Source organism: Prosopis cineraria, unplaced genomic scaffold (assembly GCF_029017545.1).
Source record: "Prosopis cineraria cultivar Desert tree isolate PC_DT_omini unplaced genomic scaffold, ASM2901754v1 PC13, whole genome shotgun sequence".
Taxonomy (NCBI): domain Eukaryota; kingdom Viridiplantae; phylum Streptophyta; class Magnoliopsida; order Fabales; family Fabaceae; genus Prosopis; species Prosopis cineraria.
In genome coordinates this window covers 34623763-34636933 of record NW_026555344.1, presented here as the reverse complement: position 1 = coordinate 34636933, position 13171 = coordinate 34623763, and the positions used below count along the sequence as shown (strand labels likewise).

At 29.3% G+C, this 13171-nt stretch overlaps 2 protein-coding genes across 2 annotated transcripts; one reads left to right on the top strand and one right to left on the bottom strand.

Moving 5' to 3' along the window:
* Positions 1–1842: 1842 nt before the first annotated feature.
* On the top strand, positions 1843–3972 carry LOC129290046 (probable ribosomal protein S11, mitochondrial). Its single transcript, XM_054926762.1, has 2 exons — positions 1843–2248; positions 3123–3972. The coding sequence occupies exons 1-2, from the start codon at positions 1843–1845 to the stop codon at positions 3725–3727; spliced, it is 1011 nt and encodes a 336-aa protein (XP_054782737.1). The 3' UTR covers positions 3728–3972.
* Positions 3973–4252: 280 nt separating this feature from the next.
* Positions 4253–8423, bottom strand: LOC129291352 (quinone-oxidoreductase homolog, chloroplastic-like). The gene is made up of 4 exons (XM_054928645.1): positions 8288–8423; positions 7090–7231; positions 5818–5909; positions 4253–5151 (listed from the first exon to the last, which is right to left on the bottom strand). Exons 1-4 carry the CDS (start codon positions 8348–8350, stop codon positions 4555–4557), a joined length of 894 nt encoding a protein of 297 aa, XP_054784620.1. The 5' UTR covers positions 8351–8423; the 3' UTR covers positions 4253–4554.
* Between the last annotated feature and the right edge of the window lie 4748 nt (positions 8424–13171).

The window sequence follows — 13171 nt, the reverse complement described above, 5'->3', positions numbered from 1 at the left end:
CCAATGACAATAGCAAAAACATAATTCTCCTCGCCGTGGAGTTCAGGTTCCTTAGTTCTCAAACCATTAGCTCTGGATTACACCTCCCAATCTTTGCATTAGTCGTTGACCTGTACTGGAGTGTTCTGAAGAGCTATTTATATTCCCTAAAAACTTTGAACCTTCTGATTCATTACTCCGCATTCTCCGTGTAACTAAAGAAATGCCCTTCGAAAAACTCAATCTTTTTGGCGGCTGAGTCAGAGCAGAATCGACCAAAAACAATGACCCATCGGAAAGCAACAAAAGCTTACCTATGTCGCCGAGTACCAATACGGAATCCACAGGGGAATCACCAACTGAAACGCTTTTCAGCAAAGAAAGCTTCTTCAAAAAGGAAGTGTTTTGGAAAGTTCCAACTCAGTTGTAGCAGCGGGGGCACTAGTTGCTGCATTGTTAAGATCTGTAGTGAGTGAAAGGACCGTTCCAGACTGAGTGCCAACATAGAATATAGTTCGAGAATCGGATTCTCTAAAAATGGCGAGTGATCGAACTGAACTTCGAGAGTGATTGGAAAGGTCGAACTGTGCCAACGGCCCGATGACGATGCGACTTCTAGGTTCAGCTTTAGCCATTTTTTTTGTCAACCCAACATAGCTTTATAGATGATTGTACCCATCAAAGCGCAAATTCTAAGGAAATTCGGCGATGATTCTGATATGCTTGCACTCTGCTGAATTTGGGAAGAACAGAGTGCTAACACCGTGGACTCCAAGAACCGGAACAAACGATGCTCTGATTCACCGTGAAGGATCGAATTTTTGGGGGATTACCGGCGTTCCTGCGCGATCGCCCCCAATTCCCGTTTTGATGCTCCCTCTCTCAACTGTTTATATACTCTTGGTTGACTATTCCTGTTTCAAAAATGATAGTATGATATACTTCTTCACACCATACTTCTTTTGTTTTCTTCAGATCAAAGCATAGGGGACGGAGTAAAGGCAGATAATGTTCACATATAGTATATCTTTGGATGTTCATATAAAGGATAAATAAAAATAAAAAAGAGTTTTGTTTGAAAAAAAAATTATTTTATATAGAATATAATTTAGGTTATAAGACTTTAATTTATTGTTTTATTAAAAAATGATTAGTTATAAATTTTATTATTTTATTTTGATTTGATATTGATTTGGTCCAATAATTTTCATATTAAAACCAATGGAAAAGAATTGTTTCTCATAGGAGCCAATGACGTATGTTAAAATTACCCATCATGGCTCTTTTTAATTTTTTTTATATCAAAACAGTAGTACTAATGTTTTAGTAATTTTAATTCTATTTATTCTTATTCCCTTTTTTTTTTCTTTTCTTGATCAGCTTATTTCCTTCCTAATGTCATACTAAACATTATATAGAGGAATATATTATCTTATAAATTTTTTAATTTCTTATAAATAATTTTAAGGAAACAATAAATAAATATTATTATAATTTCTTTTATTTGTGAATCGGATTGGTCATTAGGATAAACACACTTTGGAACTGATATATTTATTTAATTTAACTTGAGGATAAAAAAGTTTCAAAATTCCAGCAAAGAACTTTTGATCCTTAATAATCATATAAAATTTTGTAATTACCAAAAGTGTTTTACTAAACTTTAAAATTTTTTTAATTCTCAAACTGAAGTTAAACTAAAGTGAAGCATGTGCCACAAAAGTTTTTCCCTCCTTAATGGATGGCTTCTGGGTTTAAGGGTGCAATTTTGTGATGTTTAGATTTTCATAATACAATTAAATTGTTTAATTGTCATTTTGGTATGCTCAGTTATTAATAAATTTTATGGTATTTAATTGTATTATGGGGAACTTGAGTGTAATTATTCCATTCTTCTGTGGGTACTACACAAGTAATTTAACTTGTTTTAATTGTCTTGGGCTTTATTGGGCCATCGACATTCCCGGGCTGAATTCGGAGCTCCATCATGGACCCCATTTCGTGAACAATCACGGAGTAGCGAAAAGCGTCGTGTCACAAACTCTCCAGAATCAAACCAGTAACACTGACGGCCCTAGAAGGAACATGCATCGTTTTCTCTCTTTCATTCGCCATGCCAGTCGATCCTCTTCTGCTTCGTCTCTGCCTTTTCGTTTTGAGGTCAATTGCTCAGCTCGAAGCTTTGGCAGTTTAGGAGCTCTTAGATCTCATGGATCCTCAGAATCTGCAAGCTTGTACAAGTGCTTCTCGGTGTTCCCGCAAAGCAATGGTAAATTTTTATTCCTTCTTGGTTGATAGCAAGTGTTCTGAAAGGAAAATTTTTTACCTGAATTTTGATATTGGCATAGATTAGCTGGGAGTTCCCTTGTGTGACTGCCGAGAGTTGAGGAAGTGAAAAATGATTTGGTGAAATTTAGATAATTTAAGAGTTGGCATTTGTGCTAATAGCTGAACCTTGCTGTTCTAAAAGCTCACTTTCTGATTTCTATTTAATGATGGCCTTTGTGAGAAGATGATTTTTATCTGGGGGCTTGGAAGAAGGTTAGAACTCAGATTTTGTAGACATGGTTGCAAACATTTCAGTATTGGCCTTTTGTTGGTATGATATTATAATACTGACTTCTTTTTGCTGGAAGGTATTAAGATTGTTTTTTTTTTTTTTTTTGTCAGGGAAAGTATTAGGAATTGAAAACAGGGGTTGGGAGTATATACCGGGTGATTTTATTTGCTACCTTTATATTTTTCATTTGCTTGAATTGGCCATTTAATTCTAGATTGAATGGATTAACCTCTGTGAAGAATGGGCAGTTATGTCCAATAGGACACCACAGTTCAAATTACTTTTAAACATCGTTTTTCTTGCCAAAAAAAAAAAATTGTCTGTTAATTTTAGCGTTATTGCAAAAGATTGTTTAAATTGTGTCTTGTATCTGTTTAGATTTTCCTGCTTCTTAGTACATTCAATTTACCTTTATGTAATAGTTAAATTAGATTTCTGAAAGTGTGAAATTAGGAAAACAAGTGTGTTACACACCTAATGAAACGCGTGATGCTATATTTGATAGTGAATAATCTATCCACAACACAAGTTTGTTTTGAACTTGGTTGTCTGATGTGGATAACTTGATCTTTTGAAACTGCAGAACATGTTAGAGGATTTTCAAGTATGAATTCTGGGTGGAACACTTTGGACAAAAATTTTAATGCTTCCCGTGGTTTTAATCCGGACTCTCAAAGAAGTGTAAACCTCCTCGGTGAGAATGATTCTGAGACGAAGACGAGTTCCAGGCCTATGGACTTTGTGAGAAGAATTGTAGAGACAGATGGTAAGGGTGTTATGGGGGCTGCTGAACTTTCTGGCTATAATTTAGAGCATGATCATGATGTTGTTCATATAAAGCTATTGCGTAACAATACCTTCGTTACTGTGACGGACTCTAAAGGAAATGTAAAACTTAAGTCCTCAGTTGGGTGTTTGAAAGACATGAAAGGAGGACAAAAGCTTGCCAGGTATGCTGCTGAAGCTACAGCTGAAGAAGTTGGACGAATGGCCAGGAGGTTGGCACTGAAATCTGTTGTTGTTAAAGTGAAAGGATTTACTTATTTTAAGAAGAAGAGGCAGGCAATAGAGAGCTGGAGAGATGGCTTTACTAATTCTCGAGCAGGCAGAAATCCAATTGTGTGCGTTGAAGATACGACTCGAATTCCCCATAACGGATGCCGGCGCCCTAAGAAGCGACGTATTTGATTGATCTCCTGAAGCTCTATGTGCAAACTATAAATTCTTCTGAACTTTTGTTACATGCTGAATTCATCTTGAATATCCATTTGATTTTGATGTTGAATTCCAGTATACAGGTCCTGCTTGCATATCTTGTTTACACAGTTTGTACAATACTGATGGATAGTTCTGCTGTAAACAAAATTTCGGTAGAAGTTATTTTTAAAATAACAATTTGACGGTGGAATTGGAAAAAAGATGTTTTCTTCTTATTTGAGATTTAAGATGTATGCACATCTATACATATATTAGGATAAAAAATCCATGTGCATGTAACATGAGAGTAGATCTTTTGGGAGGTTAAAACCGTGCATTGAACCCCCTGGAAAATCTCCATTTTTATTTATTCAATAAATTAAATAATAGAAAAGTTTACTTTTACAATTGATTGTCTGGCCATCCCAATTTAGTTGTGGAATTTAGTTAACCCCAAAATTTTTGCAGTCTGAATTAATTCATAGCCAGCTTCAAGAGCCTCGAACAACAATACCATTGCAAGGCATAAGTCACTTTATTTCCTAATTAAGAGCACATCATTACACAATTTCTCTTGGGGGAAAAAAACAAGAAGAATACACTCAATCTTAGAGACCAGCACAACAAGAAACCACAGCAATTTAGTTCATTTTATTTCTAATATTTGCAGGCACTTCAAATCACATCACATGTGATTGCTGCATTACAGAGTGCCATAATTCACATCTAGTACTCCACAATGATCTTCCCAGTAGCATGACCATCCATAATCTTAGCCCAAGCATCTTCAACCTTACTTAGAGGATATTTAGAGTCTATCACAGTCTTAAGCTTCCCACCCTGACCAAATCAACCAGGTATTGAAGATTTTCACCTTTTGGAATCATTACCATAGGCACAAGTTGCTTCTTGGAAAAGCTAAGTTTCTTTAGAACAAATGTCATCAATCCACTAGGAGTAGGTGTTATATCTATAACGTGCCCATGAGTACTCAAGTTAGGCTCAAAAGTGGACCATGGAATCCCCATTGCACAATGTATCACAACATCATATTTCTGACCTGATGGACTCTTCAATGCAGCACTATCTGGGGTCTTATAGTCCATAACCTCATCAGCTCCTAAGCTTTTGATTAGTTCGATGTTGCGAGCTCCACATGTGGCTGTCACGTGAGTGTTTCCCATTTTTGCTAGTTGAACTGCATAGTGACCTACACCACCGGATGCAGCAGTTATCAGAATGTTCTTTCGATAGTGATCGCTTCCGTCAAGTTTGATCCCAGCTTGGATGATTGCCTGGTGAGCTGTGAGACCAGCAACAGGTAAGCCTGCACATTCTGAAGCTGAGACTTCCTGTGGCCTTAATGCTGTGACACTCTCTTTAGCAACACAAAACTCAGCTAGCCCACCACCATTCTACCATAAATCAATTTCAAGAACCATAAGATAAATCTTTTAATCTAGCTTGAAAGAAAACAATAATACCAATCCTTGTTAACTAATTCACGTTTCTTAAAAAAATTAACATCTTGATTTTTTTTTTTTCAATTTTCATATCTCTTTTGTGGTACTCTTAAGTAGAATAAATTTAACACTTAATTTATTTGAAACACATTCGTTAATTACTTGAATAGAATATAATAAAGTAATAATATAATTGAATACATACACACACACACATATATATAACATATTCAATACCCTATATTTTAAATTAAGCGAGGCTTTTAGATGATGCTTTATATTATGGTTTAGAGAGAGTATAAGGCATTAGTAACTATTTTACAGGTTTTAAAAAAATTAGGTGAAACATTAATGTCTTAAAAAAAATTACATCTTTCTAATTATACTTTCATTAAATTCCAATGTTGTAGTATCATTTTTTCAAAAAAAAAAAAATTGACAAATGATGTAAGGGTATAGTTAAAAAGATAATTATAAAAATTATTTAATATCTTATATTTTAAATTAAATAATCACTTCTAAAAGATATTTTATATTATAGTGCTGAGGGAGTATAGCAAGAGCAATGTGGAAGTGCAGTTATTATTTCGGTGCAACAAAGGGACTTGAGGTACTTACAAAGGAGTTAATCCAAGACACAACTGAATCACCAGGCTTGAACTTTTGAACACTTGGGCCAACCTCAATAACCTCTCCAGTTACATCCAATCCTGTTCCAGCAAGGAATAGCCTCAGAGCAATAGTTCAAAAATATTTTGCAATGCATAAATTAAATTAATTTGATATTATTCTTTGTGAGATGTACAATAGAGATAATTTTATTTTTTTCCCCCAAAAATCATGCCCACTTTTTCAATATTTAAATTTGGCTAAAATATGTTCAGAATTAAAAAAAAAACTGCGGGGAGCTTCATGAAAAAAAGTGTGAAGAAAAAAACAGAAACTTCATGCATGTTAAAAAGATTATCATATTTATAATTTGTAAATAATATGATATACTACGAATTTTATACATTACATTGATGATTTAATCATGAAAATTTAAGTTTATAAACCCCGTACTTTGTATGGATTTTGACGTGAGCTATCCTATTCCTGATCTATGAAATTGTGTGAGTTTTATAGATTTTTTAGAAAAAAAAATAATAGTTGGTTCCTGTATTTTCTTTTTAATTCTTATAATTTTATTTTATTATTTCTAGTCCTTTAGTTTGATTTTTTTTTTTGCATTGTTTGTTCTTATAATTATATATATATATATATAAATAAAAGGACCATGAGCTGGCACGAATAAGTTGATTTTGATATTAACTATATTATTACTTTTGTTGACGTGCACTTAATCTTATTTTCATTCTTTCATATCTTGTTTAAGCCAAATGTAAAATGAAGTTATTTTTTCTCTATATTTTGTTATCTTTAAAGTTAAAATATACAAAATTTTCTTAAATTATAAAATAATTGCATGGAACCTTTCATCTTTAAAAATTTAAAATTAACTATCATAGACTATCCTGAATAAAAAGATTAAATAGATTAATTTTAAACTTTTAGATGTGAGAGACTCCATGCAACTGTCAAAAGTGAAAGAAAGTTTTATGTATTTTAATCTATTTTTAATCATAACCAGTCAATTTATTTTTATGACAACATGTTTTTACTATGTAAACAAAGAGAATCAATAGAGTATTAGTCAATGATAACTCATAGTCTTTACATGCATTTGATTAACATTACAATCCTATCAAACTAAAGAGATCAATAACAACGAAACAAAATAGAACTAAAAACAAAACAAAAAATCAAAATACCCGTTATGTTATATTTTGTCAAGTTTAAATTATGGATGAGAAGCTGAAATGATAAAGCAAAATAAGTGTGAGAAAATACCAGGAATGTGGGGAAACTTGCGAGGAAAAAGTGGGCGATAAAAGCCTTTCTGAACTTTCCAGTCAAATGGATTCAAACTAGCAGCTTCCACTTTTATCAAAACCTCATCTTTGTTAGCTCTGGGAATCCCAACTTCTTCATGCTGCAAAATCATATTATATTCGTTATTAGAGTATCTAAATATTACAAAATTACAAGTAAAACTGCTAATACTACTTTCAACAATGAAGTTCATTTCCCAAGCCTATGCGCACATGAATAAAACTGCCAAATAGCCGCGTAGCTTAAACGGCATGTAACTTCAAGCCATTATCAAATCACATGCCATTCTAAATCAATAAAATATATAGTAAAAGTTATTTTCTTCTTCTAAACTTTTTTTTTTTGTCCAAGAGCCTTAAGTATCATGCAATGAAAGTTGATACAATATCCTCTCTAAACAATTTCTCAAGAGCAAAATAACCCTTCTGTAAGAAATCTGTCATCTTCTTTGTTATTTGCTAAAGTGGAATGGCTGTGGAACTCATGTACAATAACAATAAGGCCTCGTGAAACACTTTTCCACTGTTTCGCTGCTAAAATTAGGCAAGTTCCTGCCACTAATCACTTTCTAACCCTTTGGTTTTTGTCAGATGGTTAAAATGAATCGGAATACCTTCTTGTCACAACACATGAGAGCCCCACAACTATTTAACTTCAGAAAAAATAATAGAAAAAATGATGGGTTTCTTATGGTAGGATGATTTTGCCTTAAAAAAAATTATTGATGAGAGATATTATCTTGTGCTTTAGTACAAGATGCCCAAAACATCTAAAAAAAAAATATTTAGAGAGAAAAATGAATTTTATCCCGAGAGAGAGAGAGAGATAGAGAGAGAGAGAGAGGTCACGAAAGCTACTTCTGAATTAGAATCTGAAACACATCGGAAATGAAACAACAACAACAACAACAATCAGAGCGTTTGTATGTTTGGTTTTGTGATGAAAACCACCAAAACCACAATTCTAGGAAGAACAAGTAACAACAAAACCATAGTTTTAACGATTTACTGGCATGAAACCAAACACTTAAGCATCAAGTCTTGATTATTTTGTTTATCAGCAAACTATTCAGATACATCAACACGAAGGAACATGAAGAAGAAGAAGAAGAAGAGAATGAAGTGATGAGAAAATGAAGAAGAAGAAGAAGAGATACCTTCAAGCCAGAAGGTCCTCCGCCATAGGCACTGTACCGAACAGCACGCATAAGCTTCGCCATTTTCAGATTCAGTGATGGAGTCCAGCAAGCAGGACCATGCTGTTTCCAACCCAAATCATTTCATATCGACATATCATCAATAATATAAAATTATGTGCAATTAAAATAACCTGTAATGCCCCACATGATCCAGAAATAATGTCACTTGGGACTACATGACAAATTTAAAAATTAAAGCTAGATCCGCAGAGAAAAAGATGGATTAAAAAAATAAATTGACCCTTATTATGATCATCAACACATTTTTTCATACAATTTTTTTATTTTAACTTTTAAAAATGATACAATGTGACTCAGTTAAGAAAAGTTAACTTTAAACCATTAGTTACTTAAAAAAAATAAAAAATCATAAAAAATAACCAATAAAAATTTTCAAATCATTTTCCTCAATTTTTATATCATTATTTGTAATTTTTAGGTCTTTTTCTGTAATTTTTATAACTTTTTTATTATTTTATGATCAATTAACTACTAAAACTTACTTTTACAAACTTAAATTGTATTATTTTTAAAATTTAAAAAAAAAATATTATACCACAAATGAATTTAGGATATGAGAAGATGCTGAATTTATAAGTTAGCAACTAATTTTCCTTTAACGGAAAAAATTAAAGGGACTTTTTGATAGATGAATTTAAATTTAGATGAAAAAATATAAATTTAAGTTCTTACACTTTACTCAAGTTTTGTTATAGATATTTGTATTTTTTTAATATTTTATATTTTTATATTTTTTTTAATATTTTAAGTCTCTCTATAAGTAATATTATGGGGACCTAAGGTGCAAAAGAATAAAAATGTAAGGACTTAAAATATAAAAAAAAAAATACTCTCTTCGTTTAAAAATATAAGACATTTTTTGAGGAGTTGAATGTTAAAAAATATAAGCTATTTTTAATCTTTTAAGTACAATCATTACCTTTTTTTAAAAGTGCCTCTATTGATAGTGACTTTATATTTATTATAAAATATTTAATAGAAATAAATATAAAAAGATAGAATTAGTCTAAAAGTAAGTAACTGCTTTATTAAAAATAAAATTTAATTAAAAATATTTTATATTTTTAAATGGAGGAAGTATATGAATTTATAATTAAATTTAAATAAAATGTAGGAATGTAAAGTTATGTATTTTTAATCTAGATTTATCTCACATGTAAAATTATGAAATGTAGACCCAATGTAGGTCCACGGTTGATTTAATGGGGACAAATTATCTTTTCAGGGGGTTAAAAACTGTAAAGAAAATGAATGAGGCAATGTGCCGACAAATGCACGTAATCATCTAATAATCCAACAAAAAGAAATATAAACACTGAATCTGCGATCATGTTTATTACTTTTGACAAAATCGACATGCATCTCGATATAATCTAGAGCAATTATAATTTTTAAAAAAGAACAAAATATAAAAAGCTATTGAATTTTAAGTCAAAACAACTCAATTATTATTAATTTTTATTCCTTCTGTTTAATGTAAAATATTTTTAATTAAATTTTATTTTTAATAAAATTTTTATTTACTTTCAAACTAATCTATCTTTTTATATTTATTCCCATTAATTATCTTATAATAAATGTAAAGTCACCATCAATAGGAGCACTTTTTAAAAAAGACAATGATTACATTTTAAAAGATTAAAAATGCCTTATATTTTTGAACATCCAACCCTTCAAAAAATATCTTATATTTTTAATAGAAAGAGTACTTAAAATAACTTAATTTTTATAATTTTTTAACTTGTTACTCAAGAATTTTAAAATATAATTTATTAGATAATCTTGCTTTCTCTTTTTTCAAAAATATAAGGTATGTTTATCACTCTCAATAAAATAATTATTTATTTTAAACTAACCATATCTTTTTATATTTATCCTTATTTAATAAATTATTTTATTTTAAAATAAATATAAAGGGATTTATTCTATAAGAGCACTTTCTTTAAAAAAAAGTAATAATTACATTTTGAAAGACTAAATATATCTTATATTTTTTAATATTCAACTCTTAAAAAAATTGCTAAACGGAGGGAGTATAATTTAATAGCTTCATTAACTTTATCATATCCTAATAAATCTAACTAAACTTATTAATCACTACATAATCCTTACATTATCCATTTTCAATCTAGAATTTGTTCAAATAAACAAAAAATTTGAATAAAATACTCAAACAATTTATACCTATTATTCCATCAACAATAATATACTTACAAAAATTTTATTTCATATATGGTTTTGAAAACTGAAACTTTCAAAAACTCTCACATCACACTAAAAATATAATACTCCTCCCTCAAAGGGCACTGCACCAACGCTCTAAGTTTCTAGAACAGGTAATTCGAATGGGTTAAGTTTATTTAAATTGGACTAAATTTAAACTAAACTTATTTAAATGAGATTTAAAATATTTTAACACATAAAAAAGTTCATATAGTCAAGTCTGACTCTAGTCCCCTCATACCTGTGGATTTATTCAAGTTAATCCGAATACTCAAACTATTAAATATTATCTTTTTTATTTTTCATTTGTATATTATATTATATTATTTTTAAAAAATTAATATTTTTAATTTTTATCTTATTTTTATATTATTTTATTAATAATTAAAAAAAATTTGGGTATTTAGGTTAAGTCTCTCATAACCTGAATTCTTTGGATTTATTTGAATATCCTCAATAAATTTGGAGTAAAAAAATTTTTAAACTCTTAAATTTAATTATGAAATTTTTTAAACTTATCCAAATTGATTTATCAGATTTGGCTCGACGCTTTTTTGTCTGTGGGGCGTTCGAAAAGGAAAGAGAGGGGAGAATAAAATATTGGCCACCTAAAAAAGGCAACAATGACTGTGGGCCCGCTATTAAATTGTCATTTTCATTCCTTTTTTTTCCCTCTCATATTATTGATATAATCGTACCTTTTTATAAATTGCATTTTTTTCACCGTTTCTACCATAGCGTACTCCTCAAATATTTTTTTATAAATCATTTTTATTAGTTTTATTAATATCAATATAAAAAAATAAAAAATAAAAATGTATAAAATATTAAATATGTTCCTATATAATAAATTTAAAAAATAATATTATGTTATTTTTTTTTATGAAGTGTAATATTAAAAATATTTTTAAATATTATTTAAAAAGTTATATTATGACTTATAAATAATATTAAATAGATATTTTAAAATGTGTTTTATAAATAAAATTAGAGGGTATAATTCCTTAAGTACCCTTATATGGTCCATGTGCCGGTGGAATTTGTCTTTTTTTTTTTAATAAAAAATGACTGGTTATAATATATGTCAATGCGTCCTTGTTTAATAATAAAATGCAATTTATCACTATTTTTGTACAGCATAATTATTTTAATATCCTTATACATATTTATTAAATTCCAATGGTTTGTTCGTTGTTGGTCACTTGGTGCCATAATTTTCCAACTTTTTAGTGCGCCTCTTTCATTTCCAGATTTTTCATTCTTTTTAAGAACATTTATATAATTTTTTGGATCTCTGTATTGGTTTCTAGATTTTTCAACAGCCACGCTCTCTCTATTTTGTACAGAAATAGTAAATTATTATTTTTCTTGATTGCTCATAATCTTTTGAGCAATCATATTTGAAATATAATGGAGTATTAAATATTGACAATTTTATTAACAGAAATTCAAACTTTTAGTTCTTCATATTGTAAGTAATCAATATCTTCCACTAGATCTAAATCTCGTAAATCAATAAAAAAATAACAAGTTGTTATTAAAATAACTTATCATAAGTTTGTCATATGGACGATAAATCTTATTGACGCCCTTTTTTTACAAAACACAATGTCTTTTACTTTAATTTTTATATTTCAAATATTTTTTCACTTTGTTAAAAAAATAAAAATACACCTGATCATGACTGTTAATATTTAATAAAAATTTTATATTATATTTTTATAATATTATGCTAGCATATTTTTATTTATGATATCATATTAACAAATTAACATATTTTATGTTGTATTTTTATGATATCATAGTAACATTTTTTATTTATATAGTTTCCAAATAACTTTTAAACTTTCCATTAATAATAAGTTCATAAATAAAAGAGAATATTTATATTTTTAGTATACAAAAGTAATAAATTGCAAAATTAACAAGTTGTTATTACAAATAATTTATTGTACATTTAGCGCATGAGTCATTAATCTTGCAAGTGGCTTTAAAAAAAAAATGCAACAAATTTTTAAGAAGACCTTTTCTAATGACTCACGTTGGCACAATAAAAAATTGTTTAATTCACTTTCTTCGTTATATTTTAAGAGTTTCATTGGTTTATTTTTAATTTGATTGGATGAAAGTATATTAAATATATAAGGATAAGTATATAAGTCTTGCCTTATATATATATATATATATATATTTTTTTCCTAGACTCTCTAAAATTTAAAGGATTGAATTAAGTTTAGGTGTTTTGCTTAAATAAAATCTTCATAATATTAAGAAATTAGATAAACTTGCATTTTTGCCATTGGAGTATTTTTCAAGGAGTGTCCAGTGCTTAAAGTATTTGTTGAAACATTTTTGCCTCCTAACGTAATTAAATTAGAACATTCTCCACCTTGTCATTAAATTCCTAGAAACATCTGTTAGAAAATATTTGAGCACAAGTTAGTTTTTTCTTTCTAACGGATGTTTCTAGGGTTTATCGGCAAGGAGAGGATGCTCCGATTTAATTATCTTAGAAGTGAAAATATTTCAACAAATACTTTAAAGTATTGAGTGCTTTTCAGAAAATATTTCAGGGGCAAAAATGCATATTTACTCTTA